Source organism: Varanus komodoensis, unplaced genomic scaffold (assembly GCF_004798865.1).
Source record: "Varanus komodoensis strain SLA01 unplaced genomic scaffold, ASM479886v1 scaffold20_1, whole genome shotgun sequence".
Lineage (NCBI taxonomy): Eukaryota > Metazoa > Chordata > Lepidosauria > Squamata > Varanidae > Varanus > Varanus komodoensis.
Window position 1 is genome coordinate 15,865,968 of NW_025335587.1, and position 23,193 is coordinate 15,889,160.

General features: G+C 44.4%; 1 protein-coding gene across 1 annotated transcript; it reads right to left on the reverse strand.

The window, feature by feature from the left end:
- Positions 1 to 1,423: 1,423 nt before the first annotated feature.
- WSB1 (WD repeat and SOCS box containing 1) lies at positions 1,424 to 17,686 on the reverse strand. Its single transcript, XM_044430014.1, has 9 exons — positions 17,535 to 17,686; positions 12,520 to 12,688; positions 11,696 to 11,964; positions 9,737 to 9,868; positions 8,894 to 8,994; positions 5,867 to 6,039; positions 5,158 to 5,271; positions 3,920 to 4,027; positions 1,424 to 2,541 (listed from the first exon to the last, which is right to left on the reverse strand). Exons 1-9 carry the CDS (start codon positions 17,572 to 17,574, stop codon positions 2,382 to 2,384), a joined length of 1,266 nt encoding a protein of 421 aa, XP_044285949.1. The 5' UTR covers positions 17,575 to 17,686; the 3' UTR covers positions 1,424 to 2,381.
- Between the last annotated feature and the right edge of the window lie 5,507 nt (positions 17,687 to 23,193).

The window sequence follows — 23,193 nt, forward strand, 5'->3', positions numbered from 1 at the left end:
AGTGCAGCCTTTTGCATTAGCTTTCCAAACAGTCCCCGCTATCTGCCCTCAAATTCCAGTGGGATAACAAGGTCTTGTCCTCCCCAATTGCTTATCTAAAGTAAACACATAAGCTTGGCTGCTGTCCCGTTCTGCCCTGGGTGGAATCCAAACTGTGGTCCTTGAAGGAGCAGAAGGACTAAAACTGGTCCTGCTGAACTATGGCAGGAAAGACGATATGAAGGGGATAAAACTCCTCCATGGAAGGCTGGCCCTCCGGCGCTTTGCACTTCAACCCCCTTAGCCCCGAGCAATGTGGTCCAGAGTGTCTCAGGGCACCAGGCTGGGGAACGGTGCTCCGGGACTTCAACTAATGTGCAACCAACATTTCCAACCACCGTTCCACGCTTTACAGCATTCCTTGTATGTTAAAAGAAATACTTAGGATGGGTATTTCAGATTGCACTTCGCTCAGGTGCAATATTGGAAAACCTGAGCCCAACACCAACGCACATCGCAGCAATGGCACAGAAAAATTTTATGGCCTAGCAAAAGGCAGAGATCACGCGCGAGAGGAGCAAGGCATGCCGCCCGTTTCTCTTTTCATGTAAGTACAATGTGGACGGCTTTGCTTTAAATTCTGACTGTGCTTTGCTGTAATCCTGAAAGAATTGGTCACACACATGTGACTGCTCTGGTGACCTCTATACCTACATCCTTGCTTCTTCCTTTTTGAAAAAAGAGCATTATTTTAAAACTTGTTGTGATTTCCAAACAGCTGAGTCACAGGGGAAGTGAAACTTAAAAGCTGCCGCATCTGCTCCATTCAAGCTTGTTACTCATTCACTGACTTCCATTACTGGCCACAATGTCAACCCCTTGCCACGCCAAAATACACGATGAATGACTGCGAAACAGACCACGCTTATCCACGTTGCGTGCTCTTCCAAGGCCCCCCAAACACAAAGGTACTTCTCCAGTCATACTCCCCTTAAGCAGCACAACAGAACGGCTGATCCTTGTGTGCCGTCGATGGCCCAGAACACACAGCTATTGGGTGGTACTGAGAGGAAAGGAAGAGTAAGAAAGCCTTGAGCTCTCGTGCGCAATATAAACTCAGGAGACCCTAACCCTGAGTCACACATTGCCTTCCCCTAGAAGAACGAACACATTTTACCTGGTTACAAGGTGGACCACGATGACCAGGTTTGGAGATAAAAGCCAGCAAGAAGGTTATCCCCTCAAGTGACTGTTGAAGAAGTTTGTTTTGCTTAATGTGAGAATTGCCTTTATTGGTTTGCAAACAGTTGTTTACTGGGGTCTTTTCAATAGAAAAATGAGCTATAAACATCTTTTCCATTCTTCCCCAAGTCACACTAGCTTTCTAAATCAAACCTGGCGAACTCACCAACCATCAGCTTCCCAATTTGCACAAGATATAAAGTTGTTTGTAGGAATCCTTTATTATAAAAAGTTCATCAAACAAAATATATATAATCAGGCATTTCTTGTGAGGCATACATTCTCCGTATTGGCAGGTCCAGAGAAACAGAAGGCAAAAGCGAAGAAAAAAATTGTACTTGTCTTTGGTAGTTCACCCGATTCCAACGCTTGATATGATGGAGGGTGACAGAGTAGTGAAAAAAATGAGCCAGCAACCGGCTCACGTATTAAGGATCCCAAGTAACCCAAAACAGTGATCTGTTTTGTTGGAAGAATAAGGCCTCCCGGAAGATGATCCACCTCTTAAATGGATTTTCCAAGCTTCACCCCAAACAGTCTCCCCTGAATGCTTACGGGCCTCAAGAAAACTCACTTCTTCCGATCTGTGAGATGTACATGATTCAGGGCCCATTTGGTGAGGACCACAAGGCTCCAGAGCAAATCTGCCTATGATTGGCCGAGTGGCTACCTATCTCTGTGCCCCCAACAGAAAGTCCTGCTGGTTCTGCTTTACATAGCAAAGAAAGGTTCAGAAAGACACCCTGACGCTGTTTGTTTGGGGCACAGAAACAGGTAAACACTACCAAGCTTAGAGAGTTTTGTATTGTATGCACACAAACATCAATACACACTCAAAATATACATACATACACTATATATATATCAAAAAAGCAATCACAAAAAGTTGCAGCTTATATCTAACTATGTACATGTTTTCACAGTTGGAATTTCTTTGAAAAGGTCTGATGACTTCAGAAACACGCCTGTTTTTTTTAAATGCATCGTGCTTTTGAGAGCTCCACAAGGTCAGCCTGAAGAATCCCCATTTTTTTCCACAAAGAAGGTGGTCAAATTTATTTCCAAACCCATGACGTGTTTTAAGCATGAAACCAGTAGAAACCCTGATGTTCTTTTACCCAGTGGGCCGGGCCAACCCTTCCCCTCCTCCGACTGGTTTTCTACATTCGGTAGGAGAGAAACGCCACAATGGCCGACGGGATAGGCAAATTCTGCACTTCGCTGGTGTTCATCACTCGCCGGAGCGCCATGCGGCACAGATGCTGCAAGCTGGACACGTGTTTGGGTGCGGCCCAGAAGTACACGCTGCCATCTTGCGTTCTGCACACAAAAGCAACAAACAACAGCGCCAAGTCGGTCAGTATCGCTCCAGTGTTGCCTGCGTCTCCCCCGCAACTGCATCAAGTGGCCAGTGCGTGATTATTTGTTTGTTTATTCAGTATGCCATCCATTGCTTGTGTCTCTGGATGGCTTACAACATAAATCAGAATAAAATAAATGAATTGACCATTCCATGCTGGCTGTAATCAGTAAAATACAAACAATAAAATCCAATTCCTATTAATACATATTAAAATATTGATGAAATAAAAAGGTCTTGACCTGGTGCCGAAAAACATATAATGACGGCGCCAGGCAGACCTCTCTGGGGAGCGCATTCCATAGTCGGGGCACCACCGCAGAGCTGACTACCAACTCCCATCATCCCTGGCTATGATTAGGCAGGCTGGGCTGCTGGGAGCTGAAGTCCAACTAAATTTGGAGAGTCGTGAGCATTTTGTCCCATGCTGCAGACAATGGCTTGGCTCCACCAAGTTCCCCTTCCTTCAACAGTCACAGCAGCCTTCGCCAACTTCGTGCCTTCCAGACACTTTTGGACTGCAAAACCCAGCATTCCCAGCCCCTTCTTGGATGGGGATTCTGGGAGTTGTGGTCCCAAGGCCTCTGACGGCCACTAGGCTGGGGAAGGCTGAATTAGAGGAAGGGAAATTCTATTTATTGCCATCAAGGACTTTCTTTTCTTGACAGAAGGATTACAGATAGTATGGCACACAACTCCATGAGCACAAGCCAGCACGGCCTGTGGTGAGGGCTCATGAGAGTCGTAGGCCATAATGATCAGGCCACTCCTGCCTAGTTCCTTCCAAGCAGCTGTTCAGGACCATTCAATGGAGAAAACAGTCACAGGACCACACTGCAGCTTAGGACTTACCTTTATTAGGACCACCCAAAATTCCACCATAGATTGTTACGCCAAGTTTTCAGCTCTCCAGAAGCCCTCATTAGGCTCGACATTAGAACAAAGTGGGGTGTGGGAAGGGATCCAAAGCGAAGCAGGATGTTGAAATTCTCACGTCTTGAGGGTAACAACAACTTTGAGGTACTCATGGAAAGGGGCAACTGTATGTGTGTCTATTTCAAGAGGTCCTACAACTCAGTACATGCCTCAAATAAGCATACCTTTTGGGGGGGGGGTTATACTTCACCCTCTAAGAGGTTTCATGCAGCTGTAACTGGATTAAAAGGATGGGGTGCAAGGCAGGCTGTGGGAAAAGGCAGAACTGAGTTATATTGGTTCTGCCTCCAGTTCTAACCACAGGAAGGTCTGTCGAGAGCTTTTATCTATACTGGATGCTAGAAAAAATCTATATATGCTGAGTGAGGTCAATGTATGCACATAAGTGTCAAGTCCCCTTACCCAGCAGCTAAAATACTTCCGTCAGTGGAAAAGGTACAGCAAAGCCCGTTGCTTAAAGGCGCCACTTGCACTGGATACTCATCATCAATTCGCCAGAACCGCACCATCCTGGAGAAACAAAACAAGCACAGACCTTCAATGCTTAAATACTAAGCGGCAAGAGCTGTTCTCTTTCATCCACCTTGCTAAGACTTTTAAAATATCCCTTACTTCAAGCAACAGCTGGAAAGCGTAACACAGAAGAGTAATAACAAGTGATCAGTTAATTATTTAATTTCTCTCTCTCTCTCTCTCTCTCTCTCTCTCTCACTCACTCACTCTGCCCTGCTAGCCATTGGTTCTCTGGGCAGCTTGCATCATGTTAAAATCCAGAAACAGTGTAAACAATACAATACAGACATCACAACTCACAAGGACAGAACGCCAACAACAGGAAAATTAGTATTTTAATGTTTTAACAGTCGCTTTGATTTTGATTTTCATTTAAATTTCTATTATTATGTTATTTATTTATAGATGTAATGGTTTTATTGTATTTTGGTTTTAAGGACTGTAAGCCGTCCTGAGATGCTATGCATAAGGGACAGCATACAAAAGTTTTAAATAAAGAAATAAAATAAAATCCATAAAGATGCTTCCAAAATTAAATAGAGCCAAAATGGACAAAATAAATTTAATAGATTATACATATAAAAACTCCAAAAATAGAACATAATTAAAAAGTATATCAATATCTAGCATTTTAAAAAAATCAGATCATATTGGCAGCAGCTTAAAAATAAAAACATGTTTGAAAATAAGAACATTAAAATTAAATTCACCCATTTAAGTGCTTACTAGCAGGTCTCCCAGTAAGTTTATCAACCAAGAATAATGGAGGGCAGTTTCAAATCCCCAATTTAGCCATTAGTGCAAAGCAACTCACCAGGGTCTGCATGGAACGCTGAATTATGACAAGGAAATCCCCCCATTGCAGTACATGTTTGATTTTATTGCCTTGAACTGGCTTTTCTGAATTTCCTGAATTTCCATTTTGTTATCATCGTCTGCACAAAAATCTTTGTACGAGTCCGTAGAACAGGTCCTCTTTTCACATCCACCTACCCCTCCTGCAGCAGTCCACAAAACCCCACTAATTTCCCACCCCACTAAATGGCTAGGGAACCCTTCCAGCAAGAACGATCTTCTTCCTCACCAGCCTGAACCAGAAGAGTCCAGCCAGGTTCTGCCATACTTACTTATCATCCGCGAGTGTCGCAATGTGCAGTCCGTCATGACTGAAGGATACAGATCTCACCCACCGGTCATTTGCTCCTCCAGCAAATATTAGAGTAGGAGGGGGAAAGAGGTGTCTGTGGACAAAACGAAGCTTCGGTTCAGGCAACCTTTGCTTTTCTCCTAATCATTAATGCCAACGCGTTCAGCGGGGGTCCCCGAGACTGAGGCTAAGGGGCAAAGCAAGCAGCGTGGCTGATTCCTGCCAGCACGAGCCACCAGGAAACGTTTTCTAAACAGCTTTCATTCTGCTGCAAGGCAGACACCTTTTAACCTACAATTCGCAGGCGAGTCTATCAAGGTAGGACCCAAACAGTACAGGAGAAACAGTGTTAGAAGGTTGGACTGGGATGGGGGAGATCCGGGCTGTACCCCCCACTTTAGCCACGAAGAGAACCGGTACCTTTGGGCCAGTCTCTGGCACTCAGCCTAGCCTACCTTGCAGGGTTAATGCGAAGATGAGGAGGAAGAAGGGGCGGGATGGAAATAGTATCATGACAAAGGATCTTCCCTCCCCCCCCAGCTGTAGCACCTGCTCCACCTTTTCCCTCTACAGATACCACCCCCCATCAAACACCTCTCCAAGGGACTTTGGGGCAGGCAAAACCTACTGAATATTTCGGGGACAGCTTGCAGGGTGGACACGGGAGAGGAAGGAGGTGCTTTGCTTACCCAAACTCCAGCAGAACAGCTCCCGTGTGCGGGTCCCAGACACAGACTCGGGTGTCGTAAGATGCTGTGGCCAGCAGAGCTCCATCAGGGGAAAAATCGCAGGCTACCACGTCATGGTGGTGTCCTTCCAGCTTCCTGATGAGGGTGTATTGATCCATATCCCAAAGCAACACCTGCAATCAAACCAGTGACACGCTCTAGTTCCACCCGGGCACGCAGGAGGCACTCAAACAAGCCCCCCACCCCGCTCCCCAATCGCTTCTGCTAGTTTTTACTGAGATGGTAATTGAAGCCAAGCATTAAAAATGACTACAGTTAAGAATATGCTCAGTGTCATACTTAGAATGATTTAAATTAAAGGAAAGCATACATGCAAATGCTAACTTAAGTGTTATTTAAAGCATAAGCCAAAAAATAAATGTAAAGTAATAGTTTAACTGTGTGCATGTGTATATATATATATTTATATATACATATTTACTGAAACCCACATATTGCTTAACTACTTTAATTCTAAAATATACAGTAATGAGGTTAAGGACTAACACCCCCCCTTAACCAATTAACTACCAAAATTTAAGAAATATACAGACAGAAAAAAAACATAAGGTTAACATATTGTTACTCCCGTGGAATCCCCTTTGAGTTTAAGACCACGTGTTTACAATAGGCTTGGATCGCCAACGTCAGCCTAGAAAGAGAAACAGATACTGCAAACAGAAAGGGAATTGTCATAGCCAAACGACATGACTTCGGCAAAAAGCAGAAATTAAACCAAATTACTAAATGTTTAAAAAGTTTAAGCTTATTTAAAAAAACAAAAACTAAACATCATTACTATTTGATGGCTTTAAAAAGTCAACGCTCTCAGTCAATCAGCTGTTTACATCTACAGGCATGGCCATGCACCATTTATTGGTACATTTAACAGAAGTGCAGTCAGTAAAGCATCAGTAAAGAGAATCTGAGTACCACGTGTCCATGACACATTTTAGCATAATGTGCTAAAATAACAAGGCTAGGAAAGGGTCACGGAGACCAAACTCGGTTTCCACTGCATTATTTTTCTATGTGTTTATACAGCACAGAATACTTTTAAAAGATACGAGTTTCAGGCCAGCCTGAACCTGAGGAACAGGCAGAGGTGAATTAAACTGCAAGAGGACTTCTGTGATACTGAAGTCTCACTACAGAAACGAATCATTAGCATCTCCCCGACTTTACAGCAATTTAGGCTTTGTGAAAGTCGGTGAGGCCTGGCTCTGCCGATGGGGTGGCTCCGGCTTTCCATACGAATGGAAAACGGCACTTTTTGCTTGCGTTTAATGGAGCCAGGGAATCTCGCCAACGAGAAAATAAAACAAGGAAAGAAAGAAAAAAAAAAAAGCAGAAAGTCGACATCAACCAGCACCTGCGTACGTACAGTACACCTTGCAGCCAAATGCAAGGTTACTTCGTCCTATGGTAAAGTTCGCCTCCAGCTGGAAGCCAGAGTGCCAATCTTTCTGCCCAGCTAACACCATTGTGCGCTTGTGAGTAGTGCCCAGCTTACCCTCAATCACACCAATATTGCTGCCACCACCTGTGACAGGGAAAGCAAGAAGCTTATGGAAAACACACAGCCTAAAAGATCAATGCATACACCTACATCTGTGCTGTTTTAAGGGTTTTACTGATACTCTTTTCTAATCTAAGTCGGCTTTTTTAAAAAAAAACTTTTACAATGTGCTTCCCCCCCCCCAGACTCAAATTGTTAACAGTAATAACACGAGCTTGAATATCTTTGATGCAGCTAACATTGTAAGGCTGGAATTCTTACTAGCCCGAAGGATGGACAACTTGTTCGACCATCAAAGCCGTGTGGGGAAAGAGGGATGTTCCCAAAGAGCAAAAGCCGAGGCGTTTCCAGGAACGTAGGACTGCTAATTAGCAGGTGTGAAATGTATTCCACAACAGCCTTTATTTGGTACCATTCCAATGTGGGAGAAAAAAAAAAGGTACCCACAAAGCAATTTCTGGGGAAGGGACTTAGAGCTTTAGAAATGGGAAGTTTGAGCTTCCCCAAACACAACTCTGCATTTCTGCAATTTATGTTTTCAAGGCTTCCTGCCAGCCACGCATGAGGGCTAGAAGCTTCAACTCTCCACATGGGAATTAACACCCCAGAATCTAACAGGACGTTTTGATTCTGCTCAGAGGCGCCTCAGTAGACACAAGTTGTCCAACCTCCTAAGAACCCTCTTCTTGAGTTTACTAAAATCACATTAAAGATATGCAGCCTAATCCGTGGCATGTTTACTCAGGAGGCAGTCTCCCTTTTTTCAAGGGGAAACATACTCTGGAGTAACCAGGCGCAGGATCGCAGGCTGAAATGAGCTGGCTGGTTCCGCTTCTTAATTAGTTCTGCATTTCACACTAAGTAGCAACTCACTAAAGTTTTTTTTAATTTTTCACTGCATAGCATTGTGCTTTGTAGCAGGTCATTACGAAACAGCTACACAAAACAGGGTGCTGCTCTTCTGTGAAAGCCACGGAGCACGTAACTAACAAATGAACAAGAACGACATTTTACTAGTACATGAGACCAGCAGCCCAGACTTTAGAAAAACACAGCTTTCAAACTGAGCATGACAAGGGAATATTAAACGTTAAGAAATACAAAATATCGTATCAGACTATTGCTTACATCAACCAAAACATAAATGAGTTGTCTATTTCTTTCCCCCCCAAAGGTCATGGAACAGATGGAAATGTGCAGAGCTACTTGGCAAACAGATTCATCAATTTCTCTGAAACTTAGCAGCAGCGCAAGTCCAGCTCTGTAGCTGTTAACGGAACGTGCCTTATGCTCAATTTACACTAATATTTGTCATGCAATTCCTCACATTATCATCAAAACAGCGTGACACCGAGCGCAAGCTGGCTTTTTTCTTTCTTTCTTTCTTTCTTTCTTTCACGATTGCAAATTATGATTATTTTGGCTCACAATCCAATGCAAGCTGAAGATCATGAAACATTGATACCTACCGCTTTATTGGCCCCCACGGAGCAGAGGATGGAAGAATCTGGAGAAAAAGCAGAGCTGTACACCCAGTTTGGGTGCCCCCTTAAAACTTTCATCATATTTCCTGGAAAAGGGGGAAAGAAGATGCTGGATTAGCATCAGCCATCTATCTTTCTAGATAAGAGGTGCCGCAGCTCCTTCTCGTTATATTCCAATGGATTTAACCCCAACGACAATCCTAGTTTGCAAACCAGGCAGAAGCAAATTGCAACTTGCAATCCTGGTTTAGAGTAGAGGTTTGGCCATATCAGGAAACTGTGATTTAACAGCCTGGTAAACTACGGTTCATCAGACCCAGATGGTTATGCATGATCCAAGCTCACGTGATCTAAGAGAAGATTCCCAGGGAAATCTAGGAAGAGGTACAGGCACCAGAACCAACTGGTGGTTCTCCTGCACTGCAAGGCACCTTCGTTACAGCGGAGTTAATTAGGCAGAGGCATGTTGCCTTTTGTTAACGAAACTCTCAGGAGGGGAGTGACCACTGCTGAACCAGTGCAGCCCAAAGGAGCGCAGGTCTCCTTTTCAAGCCAAGTTCATTTCGAGTTTACTGATTAACTCTACAAAAGGAACCATTTCTCTGCCACACACGTCTGTCTGTGTCTGCTAGGACAGTCCAAAAAAGCCATCAATAGAAAAGCAGCCCACTGAGCTATCTCCAACTCACTATACAGAATAAAGGAAGTAATTCAAAATGCCAAAAACAAACACAAGATAGCATTCACTCTTGTTATCGTAGCTTCCCAGGGTGGAACAAGTGGCATGAATGTTTTGGTACTTGATGCGGCGTATTCCCAATGACTTACCATCATCTTTTAAGTCCCAAACTCTGAGTGTTTTGTCTCTTGAGGCAGATACCAGCACCAAGCTTCCATCAGGTGCAAAAGTTAAGTCTCTCACAACTTCAGTATGGTCCATTAAGTTAAGGAGGAGTTTTCCTGTTGGAAGAACAGATTTTAAAAGTCTCAAAGTCAGGTTTAGAAAAGAATTTTTCATGTTTGATATTTGATACACAGTGCAGAACAATGCAACACCCACTTGAACTGCTAAGTATTGGATTCCAAGATCTACTTTCTGTGAGAGAAAGGGAACCCTCTGACCAATCCTGGGGGGCAGGGGGCTTCCCCCTTCCCTCCACTGATTACAGCTCACTCCATTTGAGATTCCTGAATCCATATTCAGGGAGTTGGCATTTTCCAGCATTTTCAGGGGGATGGAGTGGAAGCCCCAGAAAAGCAGCAGCAGGTGATCCTGTGTAAATCAGAATCCAAAGGTAATGTGACAATTTCCATTCCTTCTATATTGTTTTCAGTTATTTCATATTTGGCACCACTTGGATTATTTTTCCATCAATTTGTGCTGGTTTTAATTTACAAACCTAAGTTATATTCTTGTTTCGTATTTGTTATTTCACCTTCTGCATTTTAATTATATTATTTTATTTATATTACCTATTGGTAATTTTATTGTAATGGCTGCCCAGAGAACGTGATGCTAATGCGCAGCCTTTAAACAAATTTAATAAATAAACCAACAACTCTTGCAGTGCAACTGATTACTTTAGATGGGGCCTAAACTCTTTCACAGCCACAAACTTAATGTTAGGTAACCCTCTGTACATCTAATGGGGTACCTTTTTTATTTTCATCCTATTAACACACAGAGGTGTCACGCGTAAGCTTCCCCAAGTGTCTCCATTCTGGAGGTAAAAACTCATCCAGCAAGCTGGAGAACCATCACTAGAAGAGAAATCATTTGGCGGGACCCCTTGTCAATGCAGGCAATCCACACCTAAGCCACCTCTAGAAAACCATCCAAGCTTTTGCTTAAAAGCTTCGAACCAGGTAGCTGGCAGGTACCCTGATGGGGAAGTCTTCCCTGGAGCAAGAAGCAGCAAATTTGCTTGTCACCAACCAGAAATCCTCAAATATTTGGATGCAGCCATCAGACTGCCTTTTAATTTCCACTTCTCTACCCTGTATCTGCCCAGCCTCCTTCTTGGAGTTTTTGTTCTCTAGGACCCTCAAGAGGAGCAACACTTAGTCTTCCTAAGTAAATTGACTTAAAGAAATTAAGTTCTTTAGTCAGTATGCTTGCTTTATCAATAGGATAAGCTTTAGGATGAGGTGCCAAGAAAGCTTATCTTCCAAACAGTACTGAAGTTTACTTTGAAATTCAAGATACTCGGCAGGTCGCTTGATATTTAAAGATTACTCTGTGCAACGCTGCGGCTGCTTCAGTTCTGCGGCGCCAACCGCTGCTTTTCACCCGAGCCAAAATGTTACATGTGTGCGAGTCACACCTTAAGAGATCTTCCTTCAGGGATCAATGCAATCTAAAGCAAGGTTTAAAACCAGGCTTTGGGGGGTTCGCACGGTCTTTTCAAAACATGGCTAGATGAAGCGCTTTGGATGATGTCCATACGGAGGCATAAAGGCAAAGGTCTCGAAGCTTCACAGCTTCCTCCTCCATCATCCTGGAAATCAGCACAAAGGGCCCCACAATTCTCTCCAGCATCAAGATGGAATTCCAGCTGAGCTTTCTGTCTCCAACCTCAGCCATGCTAGCTCCGTTTCACCTTTTCTGGAATGGGAGTGGGAAACAAATTGCTTTCCAGGAGTTGCCGCATTCCAACATCCTCAGCCCAGCAAGTGGTCAGGCCATGAAAACACCTGTCCACTTACAACTTCTGAAAGACTACAGACCACAATTCCTGCCTTAAAAGGAATGCGAAGGGAATTCAATTGCATCATGCTCCTCCTTACCTGTATAGGCATCCCATATTTTGATACGCCCGTTGGATAAGCCAGTTGCCAGCAGAAGCTGGTCTTGGCCAAACTTGAAACGGTGCCATTCTATATTCACACAACGACTCTGCTTTTCAGGCACAGATGATCCAAAAGCGAGACTCCAGACGATGTCGCCACAATCTATAACATGTTCCCGGGGCTTGCTTTTCTGGTCGCCATCGCTGTTCTGCCTCGAAAGCTTGGAATGGCTTAAGTTGGCAAAGTTCTTTATGCCATGCAAGGTACTAGAAAAACACAGTCACCATTTTAAGAAGGAAAAACATCCAGAAAAGGCACATGCATTTACACAGTACATTGCAGCCTTCTCAGATGTGGTAAAAAACTTCTTTTCCTGATTCACACTTTTTCTAGCATCCTTTTGAAGCAGCCCACTTCTTGCTCTCAGGCTTGTAGCTACTCCATGTATGAAACATCAGTTTCCACACATTTGTGCTCAAAACACGTTCTTCTTAAATATTTCTATCTTGCTCTTTTGTCCTGCAAAGAACCGAGGCTATGTGCATAGCCTTTGGGTGGAGTTTGTGGATCAGTAGGGACTAGAATGCTGCCTGAGCCCCAGGCAACATTACTCCACACTTCTTCTCACACTTAAGACCCGATCGGACCCTGATCGGACCCTTCGTCCCTCCAGCCCAGAGATGACCACACAACCACCCCTTTCAGACAAGGCTTCTCCCTGTCCTAAAGGCATTCAGACGTGCAAACCTGCCCCCATCTGTAGCCCTTCCCTTCAGAGCTCCTTGTAAGGAATGGCGTTTCCCAAAGCAGGCTATACTCACAAGTTACTCAAGCATTGAGACCAGGGAATAAGCTTGACTATGCGATGGCCTTGTGACCAGGCAAAGTAGGACCCATCCGGAGCAAAGGCAACGGTCCAGTTTTCCCGCCCACACTTCTTGTCAAAAGGAGCCGCTGGGGCTAAAAGTTCTCCCACTGTCCGTGATCGTCCTAAAACGAGAGGGATGGAATTCGGGTGTGTGAATCAGTCAGTCTAGGTATGAAGACATGCTTTACAGCAAAGCTAGAAATGGGGCCCATGTGAAAATCGACTCTACCTTTTTCCTGAGCTCTGCAGAACACCGACCAACTCATTTTAGTGCTCCTTTTTAATGTTAACAGAGTTCTGTACATTTAAGTCAGGTGCAGCGAGACAGAATTTAAGCAAGCCATGGGGTGAAAGGGGTCCCACCTGTTTAAGTGACCTGCTCAACTAGAAGAGTGAGTTGCAGGTCTTGTTTTAAAAAATCCCAAGAGGAGGAAAGGCAGCTCCTCATTATGAGAACTGACCCAGTTTGAGAAACACTGCTTTATAGGGCAGACTTCTTGCTGGTCTTGTTGGTTTGCCAATTTTAAATTGGACGTGTGTAATGTTGTATGTGCAAGCCACCTTGTTCATAGTCTTGAGCGAGGGCTAAAAAATTAAAGTGTTACTTTTGACAAACAATTGCATGTTGTCTCATATGCTCCATGTTTTGCAAGTAGCAAAAGGAGAATTAAAGCTGCAGAGTCTTTCTCCAAAGCAACCCACACTGCTCATCTATTATTTTCAATTATTCAGGAGTTTTTTTCAGGGCCATGCTTGCACAAAATGGTATACAATGGTATACACTGCAACATGCAGTAATAAGCATGCAGAATACTTTGAAAAGCTACTCTGAGCACATTAGCCAAATAATAATTCCACTGACAACAGTGTTAAGGAAAAGCTTGTTACTGCTTGCCTAAACACTTGTATGGACAAGGCACCGTCAATATAGAGATAGTGCCTCACTCTTGGGACCACTGCTAAAAAGGCCCCGTTTCTTGTACATGCCAATCAACAGAGCTTAATGTTTGAGAAGGAGCCTTGACATATATCTTAAAGAGTCTGAGCAAGGGGATATGCATGAAAGCAGCCCTTCAAATATATATATATAAAAAGGGAGGAGGAGTATTTTCAAACATTACACAGGACTCCTGGATCCTCTAATAAACTGCAGGAAAGCAAGATTAAAAGGATCCACTCTTCACCCCCCTTTTGTCTACTGGCATTAAAATGCCCTACTCTTTCACAGCTTTAGCCTCTCTATAGCCCAGTTTTCTTGCTGCTTCTCTCTCTCTTACACACACACACACTTTCCGTGATACTTCCTAGATTGTTTGCTGTAGCAGGGCTGACATTAAAATTCCCAATCCTACCTAGATCAGGACTTGCTCCTCACTGGACACGGATTGGCATGTCTGGTTTGAACTTGTCCTTGTTTACCCACCCCACTTACAGCCAGACCTATTTCTGTGAATGAGCTACCTACAAATAATCGTGGCAATTATATAAACCGGCTTTACAAAACTTACACCGCCGAGTGACAGTTTGTACTCCTCCCCTAAAAACACTCCCAGTGTAGCTTATATATAACCCGTTAAACAAGAAAAAACCATGATTGAGCATGACTGGGAGCAATGTGGCAAAAAGTCAGTGTAGACTAGTGGTTAGAACGCCAGCCTGGGACTGGGGAGAAGGCAGATTTTAATCCCCACTCAGCCCTGAATCTGCCTGGTGGCTTTGGGCCATTCGCTGATTCTCAGCCTCATCTACCTTGCAAGGTTGTTGTGAGGACAGAATGGAGAGGAAGAGAAGGACTAGGTAAGCCACCTTTGGGTTTCCTTGCAGGATAATCCCCCTCATTCATTCTTTGCATTAATCTTTTTAAAAATGCATTTTTAGAGACTGAAAGTTTTCAACACACTGGGAATTTCACCCTTATGTGGTTGCTCAGAGGTTTATTTGCCCACAGCACTGGCTGCCGTCCAAAACACACGTATCTAGGCTGCACTGCTACAAACCTACTCTAGGAGTAAAGCCAGTGGAATTCAGTGAGGCTCTCTTCTGAGCTGATGGGATTGGATTTTATTTTTTTTAATCCATTTTTGATTCTATTGACTGGGGCACAGCATTTCATTCACTGCTTGATGGACTAAGAATAAGCAACTACCTCTACTTCCACTGCGCATCACAGTGCTAAAAAAGGAAGGTAACAACAAAATCAGATTTCTCTACAAAGACCCAAATGAATATCCTCTTTTTCTAGCACTACCAAGTGGTTTTCCCTGGATAGGAATAATTTGGCAATGCAGAGAACTGTGTGGTATCCCATGCCTCTTCTACACACAAGATATTCAGTTCTTTACTTCCTCCTATGAGTTCTGCATTCATATGGTAAAAAGAGGAAGACTCTGTGAACATGAGCAAGTCAGAACTCATACTGGGAGCTGTGTGCCACCCATCCACAGAAAAGGGAAGGAAGCGACCCCCAAATTAAGGCCCATCCCCTTATGATGTGACTCACAATTCCAAAAATTTAGTGCATTTTAGAACCATGCTTTTTCCGCAGGAGTGTCTTGATTTCCACATCCACTTAGGAAAAGATTTCTAGACGGACCCAAACAGCTGAAGGGGAAAGCATTTTGCTTCCGGGTGCAGCATGGTTCAGCTGCACGCAGCAATTTTCAACTAATTTGCAAACCTGTGCCAACAAAAGAGCCACGTTGCTTGCGATGACAGGCGTCAAAGTGCATTTCTGCCAAGAAGGCTCGAGTAAACACCTCTGGGTTTAGGAAGGAGGGAGGGGTGTGTTGAAATGTGATGAGAGCTGCTTCTGTGCAGCAGAAGGAAAAAGGACAAGGGAAAATTCACCACCAAGAGGTTAGCTAATGCCGCCTTTTACAACTTATTCACAGTCATGCCACTCGGCCTCAGCAAACAAAGAGCCGAAGCAGATCAGAGGCTACTTAATTTATTATGGCATAGCTTGACACGTTTGCAGGTCTGTAGGCAACACAATTCATCCATGCTACTCCAGGAGTCCCAGATTTTAAAAATATGGAGAGGGTCCCAATTCTACATATGTATGGGTGGGGGAACCCCAAATTTTCCAGGAGGTGCCACCAGTATAACAGTGGGATAGAGCAGAGCAATCCTTGGTTGCTTCTCCGAACCCATGAAGGGAAAACTCCCTTGAATTGTGCTAATGGAGAGTGCAGTTACAATTTCAGAATCTAAAAGGAGCAGCAAGGTTACAGTAAGCAATAAAAGTGCCATTTTAGTAACAAAGAGGAAATATATCTTCACTGTATCCTTTTATTTGCTTTTAAAAACAATTTCACAACCTGCAGCACCACTTAAAACATTTAACATTGCAATATTGTGTCTGTTTAGAGACAGACCCATGTCCCAGAAAAGCTTGTAGGACTTTCTGTCCGAACAGGCCCAGAATTGCATGGCTGAAGGAATTCATTCTACAGTAAATTCTCAGCAGTCTTCCCTTATTCTGATGCTAAATGAGTTGAAAGACAAACCCAACCATCCCCAGACAACATGGGCTGCTGTATCAGGTATCCAGATAGCTTGAAATGTCTCTCAGATGTCTCCAACCTCTTAATAACCAAGAATATGGTTTCCTAAAAGGCTATTCCTGAGCTGATGTGGCCATTTTATACCTTGTTCTTTATTTACAACGGACCCACGTACTCACACTATCTTTCTCACATGGCCAGCCTCCCTCACACACACTTCTGCCTCTCTTGCACAACACCCAGGATGATTAACTTTTATTACATTCATAATCTGCCTTCTTTCCTCTTCCAAGAAACCGAAGGTAGCTTCCAGAGCCCTCCTCATTTTATCCTCACAACTACCCTGCAAGGTTGGTTAGACCAAGAATCAGTGCCTGGCCTTAAGTTACTCCATGTGTTTCCTGGGCCAGGTCACAGTCCAACATTTTCATCCCTGGCTCTGTTTACTTCTGTGACCTTCCAGGAAGTTCCATTTTCACACACCAACAAATGTCCACAACAGCAGCTCACACCAGGGGCCACACCAATACACACACTGCTTTTCACGGACATCCTTGCAGCCGCTCCTAAAACCATTCCACTGCTTTTTCCCCCCTTGCTTTTTGCAAGAACTCTGCTTGCTTTCTAGCAGATGCACATGCTCCCGGAACAGCTTTCTCAGGATGCTCAAAACATCAATAATTTCCCTTCTCCATGCAACCCAGCTGCACCCTGTCGGATTCACACTCTCTTCCCGAAAAACCAGGTGTTTCAGCTGCTCACAACTCCAACTGTCTCCTGCCCCACGTTCCTAGACCAACGCTCATGGAGCAACAACATGAGAACAACTACAACTCAAATGGGCCATGAGTGCCTAGGTTAGATTAAGCGCCCAGCTTATCATCTCCTCCTATAATTTCTGCACTGCCCTGGAACCTGGAACGCTTCCCCACAATCCAGTCTCCTCTAAAACCATATGTGCGCGCATCTATTAATATCACACGGCTCTAAGCAACCCTCAAGCCCAACCCCCTTGGCACCAAAGCCTCCCTCATTTCTCTGCCTCCATTCTCCCCATACTGGGTTGTAGTAGTTCACGCCCAGGAGAAATCCTACAAACCAACGAGAGCAACATGGGCAAAAAGGGCACCAGATGAATGCAGTATCATTTGGAACCCGTGTTCCAAATGCGGAAAATCAGAACTTTACTTACAGATCAGTACACCTAGGGAGCAAATACATTCATGTTTTGCTTTTTCTACTCTCCCCACTGCAATCTTACAGACACTTGTGCCAAAGCAAGCGTTAAAGCATTCCTTCCGTGCATACATACATGCGGGCTGCAGTATCCCTCCCCAAACACGCACCTTCCGATAAGCCACATACATAATTCCTCTCTCGCAACCCCACCCTTTGCTGCCAGTAATACTGACCCCGCTGTTAACGCTCACAATCGATTTTATAAAAGCGAGGGATCTCTCACCAATGAGCTTCTCGTTTACACCCGGGGGAAAGCTGGCCATCTACGGAGCCGCCCTTCAGATCGGCTCTGAACAAGGAGTTGAAAATGAAAATCGAAAAAGCGCGGTCCGAACTACCCCACACCTCCTTCCTCCGCGAACAAGAGCGAATGAAATAAAATGGCCGCCGAGGGGAGGTTTATATAGAGGGGGCGTGGCCTGGCGGGCCGCGCGAGACCACGCCTCTTCCGGTGGGGCTTCGTGGTGCTGGCGGCACAAACGCTCCCTCGCTCTTTTCCCGCCTTTCCCCCTCACTAACAGTACGATGGACCCGTCGCGGGAGAACAGGCTGCTCTTGGAAGAAACCATTCTGCGAGGAGGGGTGTGTTGCTTGGCTAAAACCAGCCGTTTTTGACATGGGGATTTAGGAGGTATGCCCTCTCCCCTTCTTTGAAGTATCTATGAAAAGCTACATGTACTTCTACATATTTCAGAATGTAAAACAACCCCCCTCTGGCTTGACCACGAGACTGCCTTATCTAGTATTCTGCTTCCAACAGTGGACAGTCAAAGACCTCTGGGAAACAGAACATGACGGGAATAGGTTCCTGTTGCCACGGCTTCTTGGCAGGGTATAATGCCTCTGGACATGGAAGTTCAATAGAAAGGGGCCATAGTTTGGCTAACACAACATTTTCTAATGGAGAAATATAAAGGTGCAATCCTATGCAAGGTCACACAGGGGGAAAGTCCTGCAACTCTCAGCATGCCCCAGCCAGTTGAGCATGCTGGGAATAATAAGCCTTCCTGTTCCTATTGGACTTTGTGCAGATTGTGTCCTAAACTAGCAACCTTCCCCAAAATGTGACCGCTTCCCTTCACTTGTGGTGATGAGGGCCCATGCTGACCGTAGATGCTGGGAGTTACAGTTAAGCACATCCAGAGGGTGGCAGGTTGGGGAAAGCTGCTCTAGCTAATGCTGAAGAACCCTTTGCTATTTGCTCTTTGATTTTTCAGTGTTGTGCCCTTTTGCTGTAATTTTTCCCAAGAGCAGCCACTGGGGAAAATTGCTTCTGCGTCCTCAAATAACACATTTCACCATGCCTAAAACACTTTTTGCCATGTAGCTTAACGGCCTGACTTTTGGTATTTGTGGGATCTGAGAAAGAAGTTAAGCAGATGTTATCCAGAAATCCCTTTGATATGTCTACTTCATTAAGATTTATTACTGTTGAAATGTGTACTCTCAACTCTTGAGGATGTGGCCTGGATGGCTGAAGAAGGAAGAAAAAAACTGAAAGACAGAAAAGTTGTATAACAAGTTACTGCAGAGGAACGGCATTTTAAAAATCTAAGCATGCCTTTGGCCGTCTTCCATTTATTAAGGCAAATTGTTTACAGCAGCACTTTTAATTACACTCATGCATTCCTATTGTGTCACAAATTGCTACATTGCCCAAATGATGGATGCATGCATCAGCTAAAATTAATGCCTATTTGGTTAAGGCTGTCTAAATTTAAGATGGGTTATGAAAGGGAGGTGGGACCCCAGACTCGGTTGCTACCTGCATCCCAGAACGCTTTCTAGGTGTGTTCTGAATTCCAGACTGTGAAAGGTTGTGAGGGAACTGGACAGTGGTATCTTTAGGGGATGACCAGGACAGATGTGCAGGGCTGGCTCACCTCACTTTGAAGTAATTAATTCATAATGCCACCTTCGAAAAGCTTGCTGCCCTCCCCCATTAAATGCAGTCTAAAATACCCTAGTTGCATGAGGGGAAGCCAGACTGCAAAAGTTGTTACAATCCATTCCTCCCTCCCTTCAACCACAGCCTGAGGTCTAGCGTGCTGGTAAAAAGTTAAACCAGGAGTCTCTAATGCTCATTCATTAAAAAAACAAACCAAACCTTGACATCTTCCTAAGGAGAATCAAAAAAGCAACAAAGGAATGGCTCAGACCACTACTGGTCGGCATGCCCAGAACATGATTTGACCATTCTTAGGGTTACCAGATATTAAGAGCTGGAAATTTTTAGGCCTGTGCTGTGAAGGGGATTTTGCTCTCACATAAGCTGCCGTTCTTCCTTGCAGGTTTTCCATACCAGCCCACAAAGATGCCTCACTGCCAAATTCCCACTAAATTCCATGTGGCTGATAAGGTGTTCAAAGCCATCCATTATTCTTGTTGTTTTCATTCTCATGACATCATTTTTTTCTTTTTACAAAGGAATCCACACTCTGGAGGCATACGGGAGCCTGCTGCAACATTTTTAACTGCTCCTGTGACTTTGCACATTGAAAAACACGCACTTCCAAAGGGTCTTTCCTTTATTTCAGCAAACGCCAACACATTGCCTATCAAAGAACAAAGGAAATCCCCTGAACTCTTTGGAAACCTTTGTGAGAACGTGTGTCAAGTCATCCTCCACTTAGCATGGTCATCTTTCACATGATGCTCTCAGAATTCCTATGCATTTACTCAGCGGGGCAGCAGGGATGAACAGACACAGACAAACCTCATCCTAGTGCACAGTTTGGCTAACCCAGGGGTCTCAGACTCGCAGCCCACGGGCCAATTGCGGCCAGTGGAACGATATTTTGTGGCCCCCACTTGATATCAAAGTTTAGTGATCGTGCGTTTTTCTCACACGCACCTGTGTGAGTCGTTACCCTGGGTGCAATGTTCCCTCTAAGCTGAGCACCGGGACAGGCGGGGCATGGGGGGGGGGGGCCTGCGGCCTTCAAAGCGCCGGGGATGAGCGGCCCACCACCACCACGGTGAATTCGTGATGCGGCCCAGCCTCACCCAGACTCTGCTTCCAGCGTCCCCCAGGTAAGTTGAGTTTGAGACCCCTGGGTTAACCTTTGGAATCACTTAAGGCAAGCTGAGAGAAGACAGGCTATCTTTTCGGATGGCCTGGCATCTGATTTCATCACATCAAACTGTAGGTTCTTATGCTTAGGCAAAATAAAAGGAAGATAAAAGGAAAAGTCACAAAAAGGGAACCTCTTTTCCTCCTGCTACTGCTCTGCTTTCTTTTTCTTCCTCTTCTTTTTCAGGAGTATGTTGGGCTCGTTGGCTGAAGCTGTTGACGGGAAATGAGCTGCAGTTTGTTTTACTGGGGCAGAAGAGGTCCGCAAGAGGCTCACAGGAATAGAACAGCTGCAGAAGAGGGCTTCGGATCCGCCCCACCGTTGACTTTGGCTGCACTCGGCTTCGGCCTAGAATGTTGCAAGTAACTGGAGAACCAGAGCTAAAAAACAGAAGGGTTCTTTCAAAACCATGTGCAAACACTGGGCTTCTGCACTTCCTTGGCACCCAGCCTGCTGGGTGTTTGCTTGTGGCCCAATCGCCACGCTGGCCTCCTCACTCTCCTCTGCTCCACTTTTTCTTCCACCCTCCTTTTCCCATCCTGTCATCACTTCGCTGAGAGGTTTTTTGGCCTACTGCCTTTTCTCCCCTTAAAGTCATTTTACTGGCCCTGCCCTGCATTTTTTCATTCTTTGGCTCTGGACAGGGCAGCCCACTCAGCTAGAATCTCTCAGAAGGACCGCCAAAATCCTCAAGAGCCATGCTTGGTCTTAGGAGAGGACTGTGGGTTCTCCAGCCCCATAGAACGAATTCAGGATCTGTAGGAAATGATCGGCTGCAGTGGGGACCTTTCCCAAAACTAACCAGCTGTGGGGCAAAGAGCAATGCCTTCAGCTTTCCACGTCTGCTTTCTCTGTGCCAGAGAAAAGCTCTTGGACTTCTTCCCAGCAAATAGTTGTCAAAATGTGTAGGAGAGCTTTGGCCAAGACATTCCTTGCAGCCATCATCATCTCAAAATTTGGTCTGTGATTGTGTGTGTGTGCTTTAACTTCAGTGAAAATTGAAATTGTGAAGAAAATAAGTCGCAACCATTGTTCTAGCGCTAGAAGAAGTATTGTCTGTGCCCTTTGGTGTCTCTAAGATTTGAAAAGAAGACCAGATGGAATGCATACGGAGATCCATTCAGGTAGTTTGCAAAGAGTAAGTTTGGAGTAAATACTGATTCCACAGTGCCTGCACAACTCTTCTTTAAGTTTAGGGGCAGAATGAAAAGTTGCCAAAATTTCCCCCCTTCCCCTCCATACACAAGACCTTTACCCCAAATCTGTATTCCCAAGTAGTCTTATTAATACCAGCAATGTTGAGAGATTGTGTTGCTCCATTTCTGGGGACCAGGGACCCTAAGAGTTTTGTCTTCAAATTACATAGGAGAGACCCCCTAACATGGACTGTAGATTAAAGTACAAGATCTAACATTTCAGAAATAGTGCAAGTCATTCACTACATTATGTAAGCAAGAACTAAAGTAACCTTTTGGACTATTGTTCATTTTGTCATTTATCCTGCAGGTATGGATAAGATCAGAGCTGTAAATAAATCTTATTATCTTTCCAGGCAATTTTAGCGATCAGCTGGGGATAATGTTCAAAAAAGGCTTTTCAACAGATCAAAGATTGTTCACTTCATCAACATCTGTCATTAATCAAATAAATCAATACACGTGATCAAAATATCAATATAACAAATCTTTGGAGTGAAGGGAGGAGTGGTGGAGCGGAGCATGAGATAACCTAGAAATATAATAATCAGCTGTTTAGGTAGGCCATCATATAAAATTTGTACTTCATATTATCTCACAGCAGCAAATAACCAAAATGGTCTGCTTTTATTTATTTATTATATTTATATTCCACTTTTTTCCTTCCAGGGAACTCAACTCTCATCCCCTTGATCTCATCCTTACAAAACCAAGTGGAAGATTCAGGGTACTGTGTTCTAAATTGTCTGCTGTTTATAGCTCCTGGATAATGTTTTTTTAAGTTTTACTGCTCTTGTGAAAAGTTGTACCGTTTTCTTTCAGGTGTCACTCATGCTTATGTAGCATCTACAGCAGCTTTTTTGAGACTGAGGTCAGGTTGAATTAAAATGGTTTTGCTATATTCAAGGATAGGCTAGACATGCACATGGTAGGCATGTCATGAGTGGAGCCGGCCAGAGCCGGGGGTCAGACTAGATGGCCCAGAGACCCCTTCTGACTCGCTCTGTTTCTTTGTTAGTAAATCAAATCATACCGATATGCATTTGAAATACCAGCTTTTGTGCTAGCAGATTGATTGGTTGCCATGGCCTTTGAACTGAGCAATAAAGTTTAGCATGAGATGTGATAGAAGGCAAGGTCCTTTGGAATAAATTCTGCGCCATGCCTCACTTGGGTCAGGTTAATTAGATAAGCGCCTAGGATGGTAAACAATTCCAGTCTCGTGACTTGAAATCAAAAGCTGCTGATATTGTGTAGTGCTGCAAGGATCTTCGAGAGGCTCTTCCCCAGTCCTGCCTCCACTCATTGCAAAGGGAAGTCTGGCAAGACGCCTCTTGGCCTCTTTCCCTTTGTCAGCACAGGCACTTGTCAAAGCCAAATGCATTTTTCACAGTTGCTGGCCTATGGAGAATGCCACGCCCTGCCATATACGCTTGACTTCTTTGGGCACCTCCTCGTCTTCTCAAAAGCAAGACCACCGATGCTTGCGTGCATTTTTTCCTGGTTAGGGGAGGGCCAGCATTTGAGTAATGGCAGCTCTTGCTGCAAAGAGGGTTCAGAGCAGCTCAGGAACAACAAAGCTGATATCATAAGCTGTTTCCAAAGAGAAGAG

Coding starts and splice junctions, on each gene's coding strand:
- WSB1 (XM_044430014.1), bottom strand. CDS start 17,574: ATGGCCAGCTTTCCCCCGGGTGTAAACGAGAAGCTCATTG. Junction 9,869..11,695: donor AATATGGGATGCCTATACAG/GTAAGGAGGAGC, acceptor TTCTTCCAACAG/GAAAACTCCTCCTTAACTTA. Junction 4,028..5,157: donor GCGACACTCGCGGATGATAA/GTAAGTATGGCA, acceptor TTGTTTCTCCAG/GATGGTGCGGTTCTGGCGAA.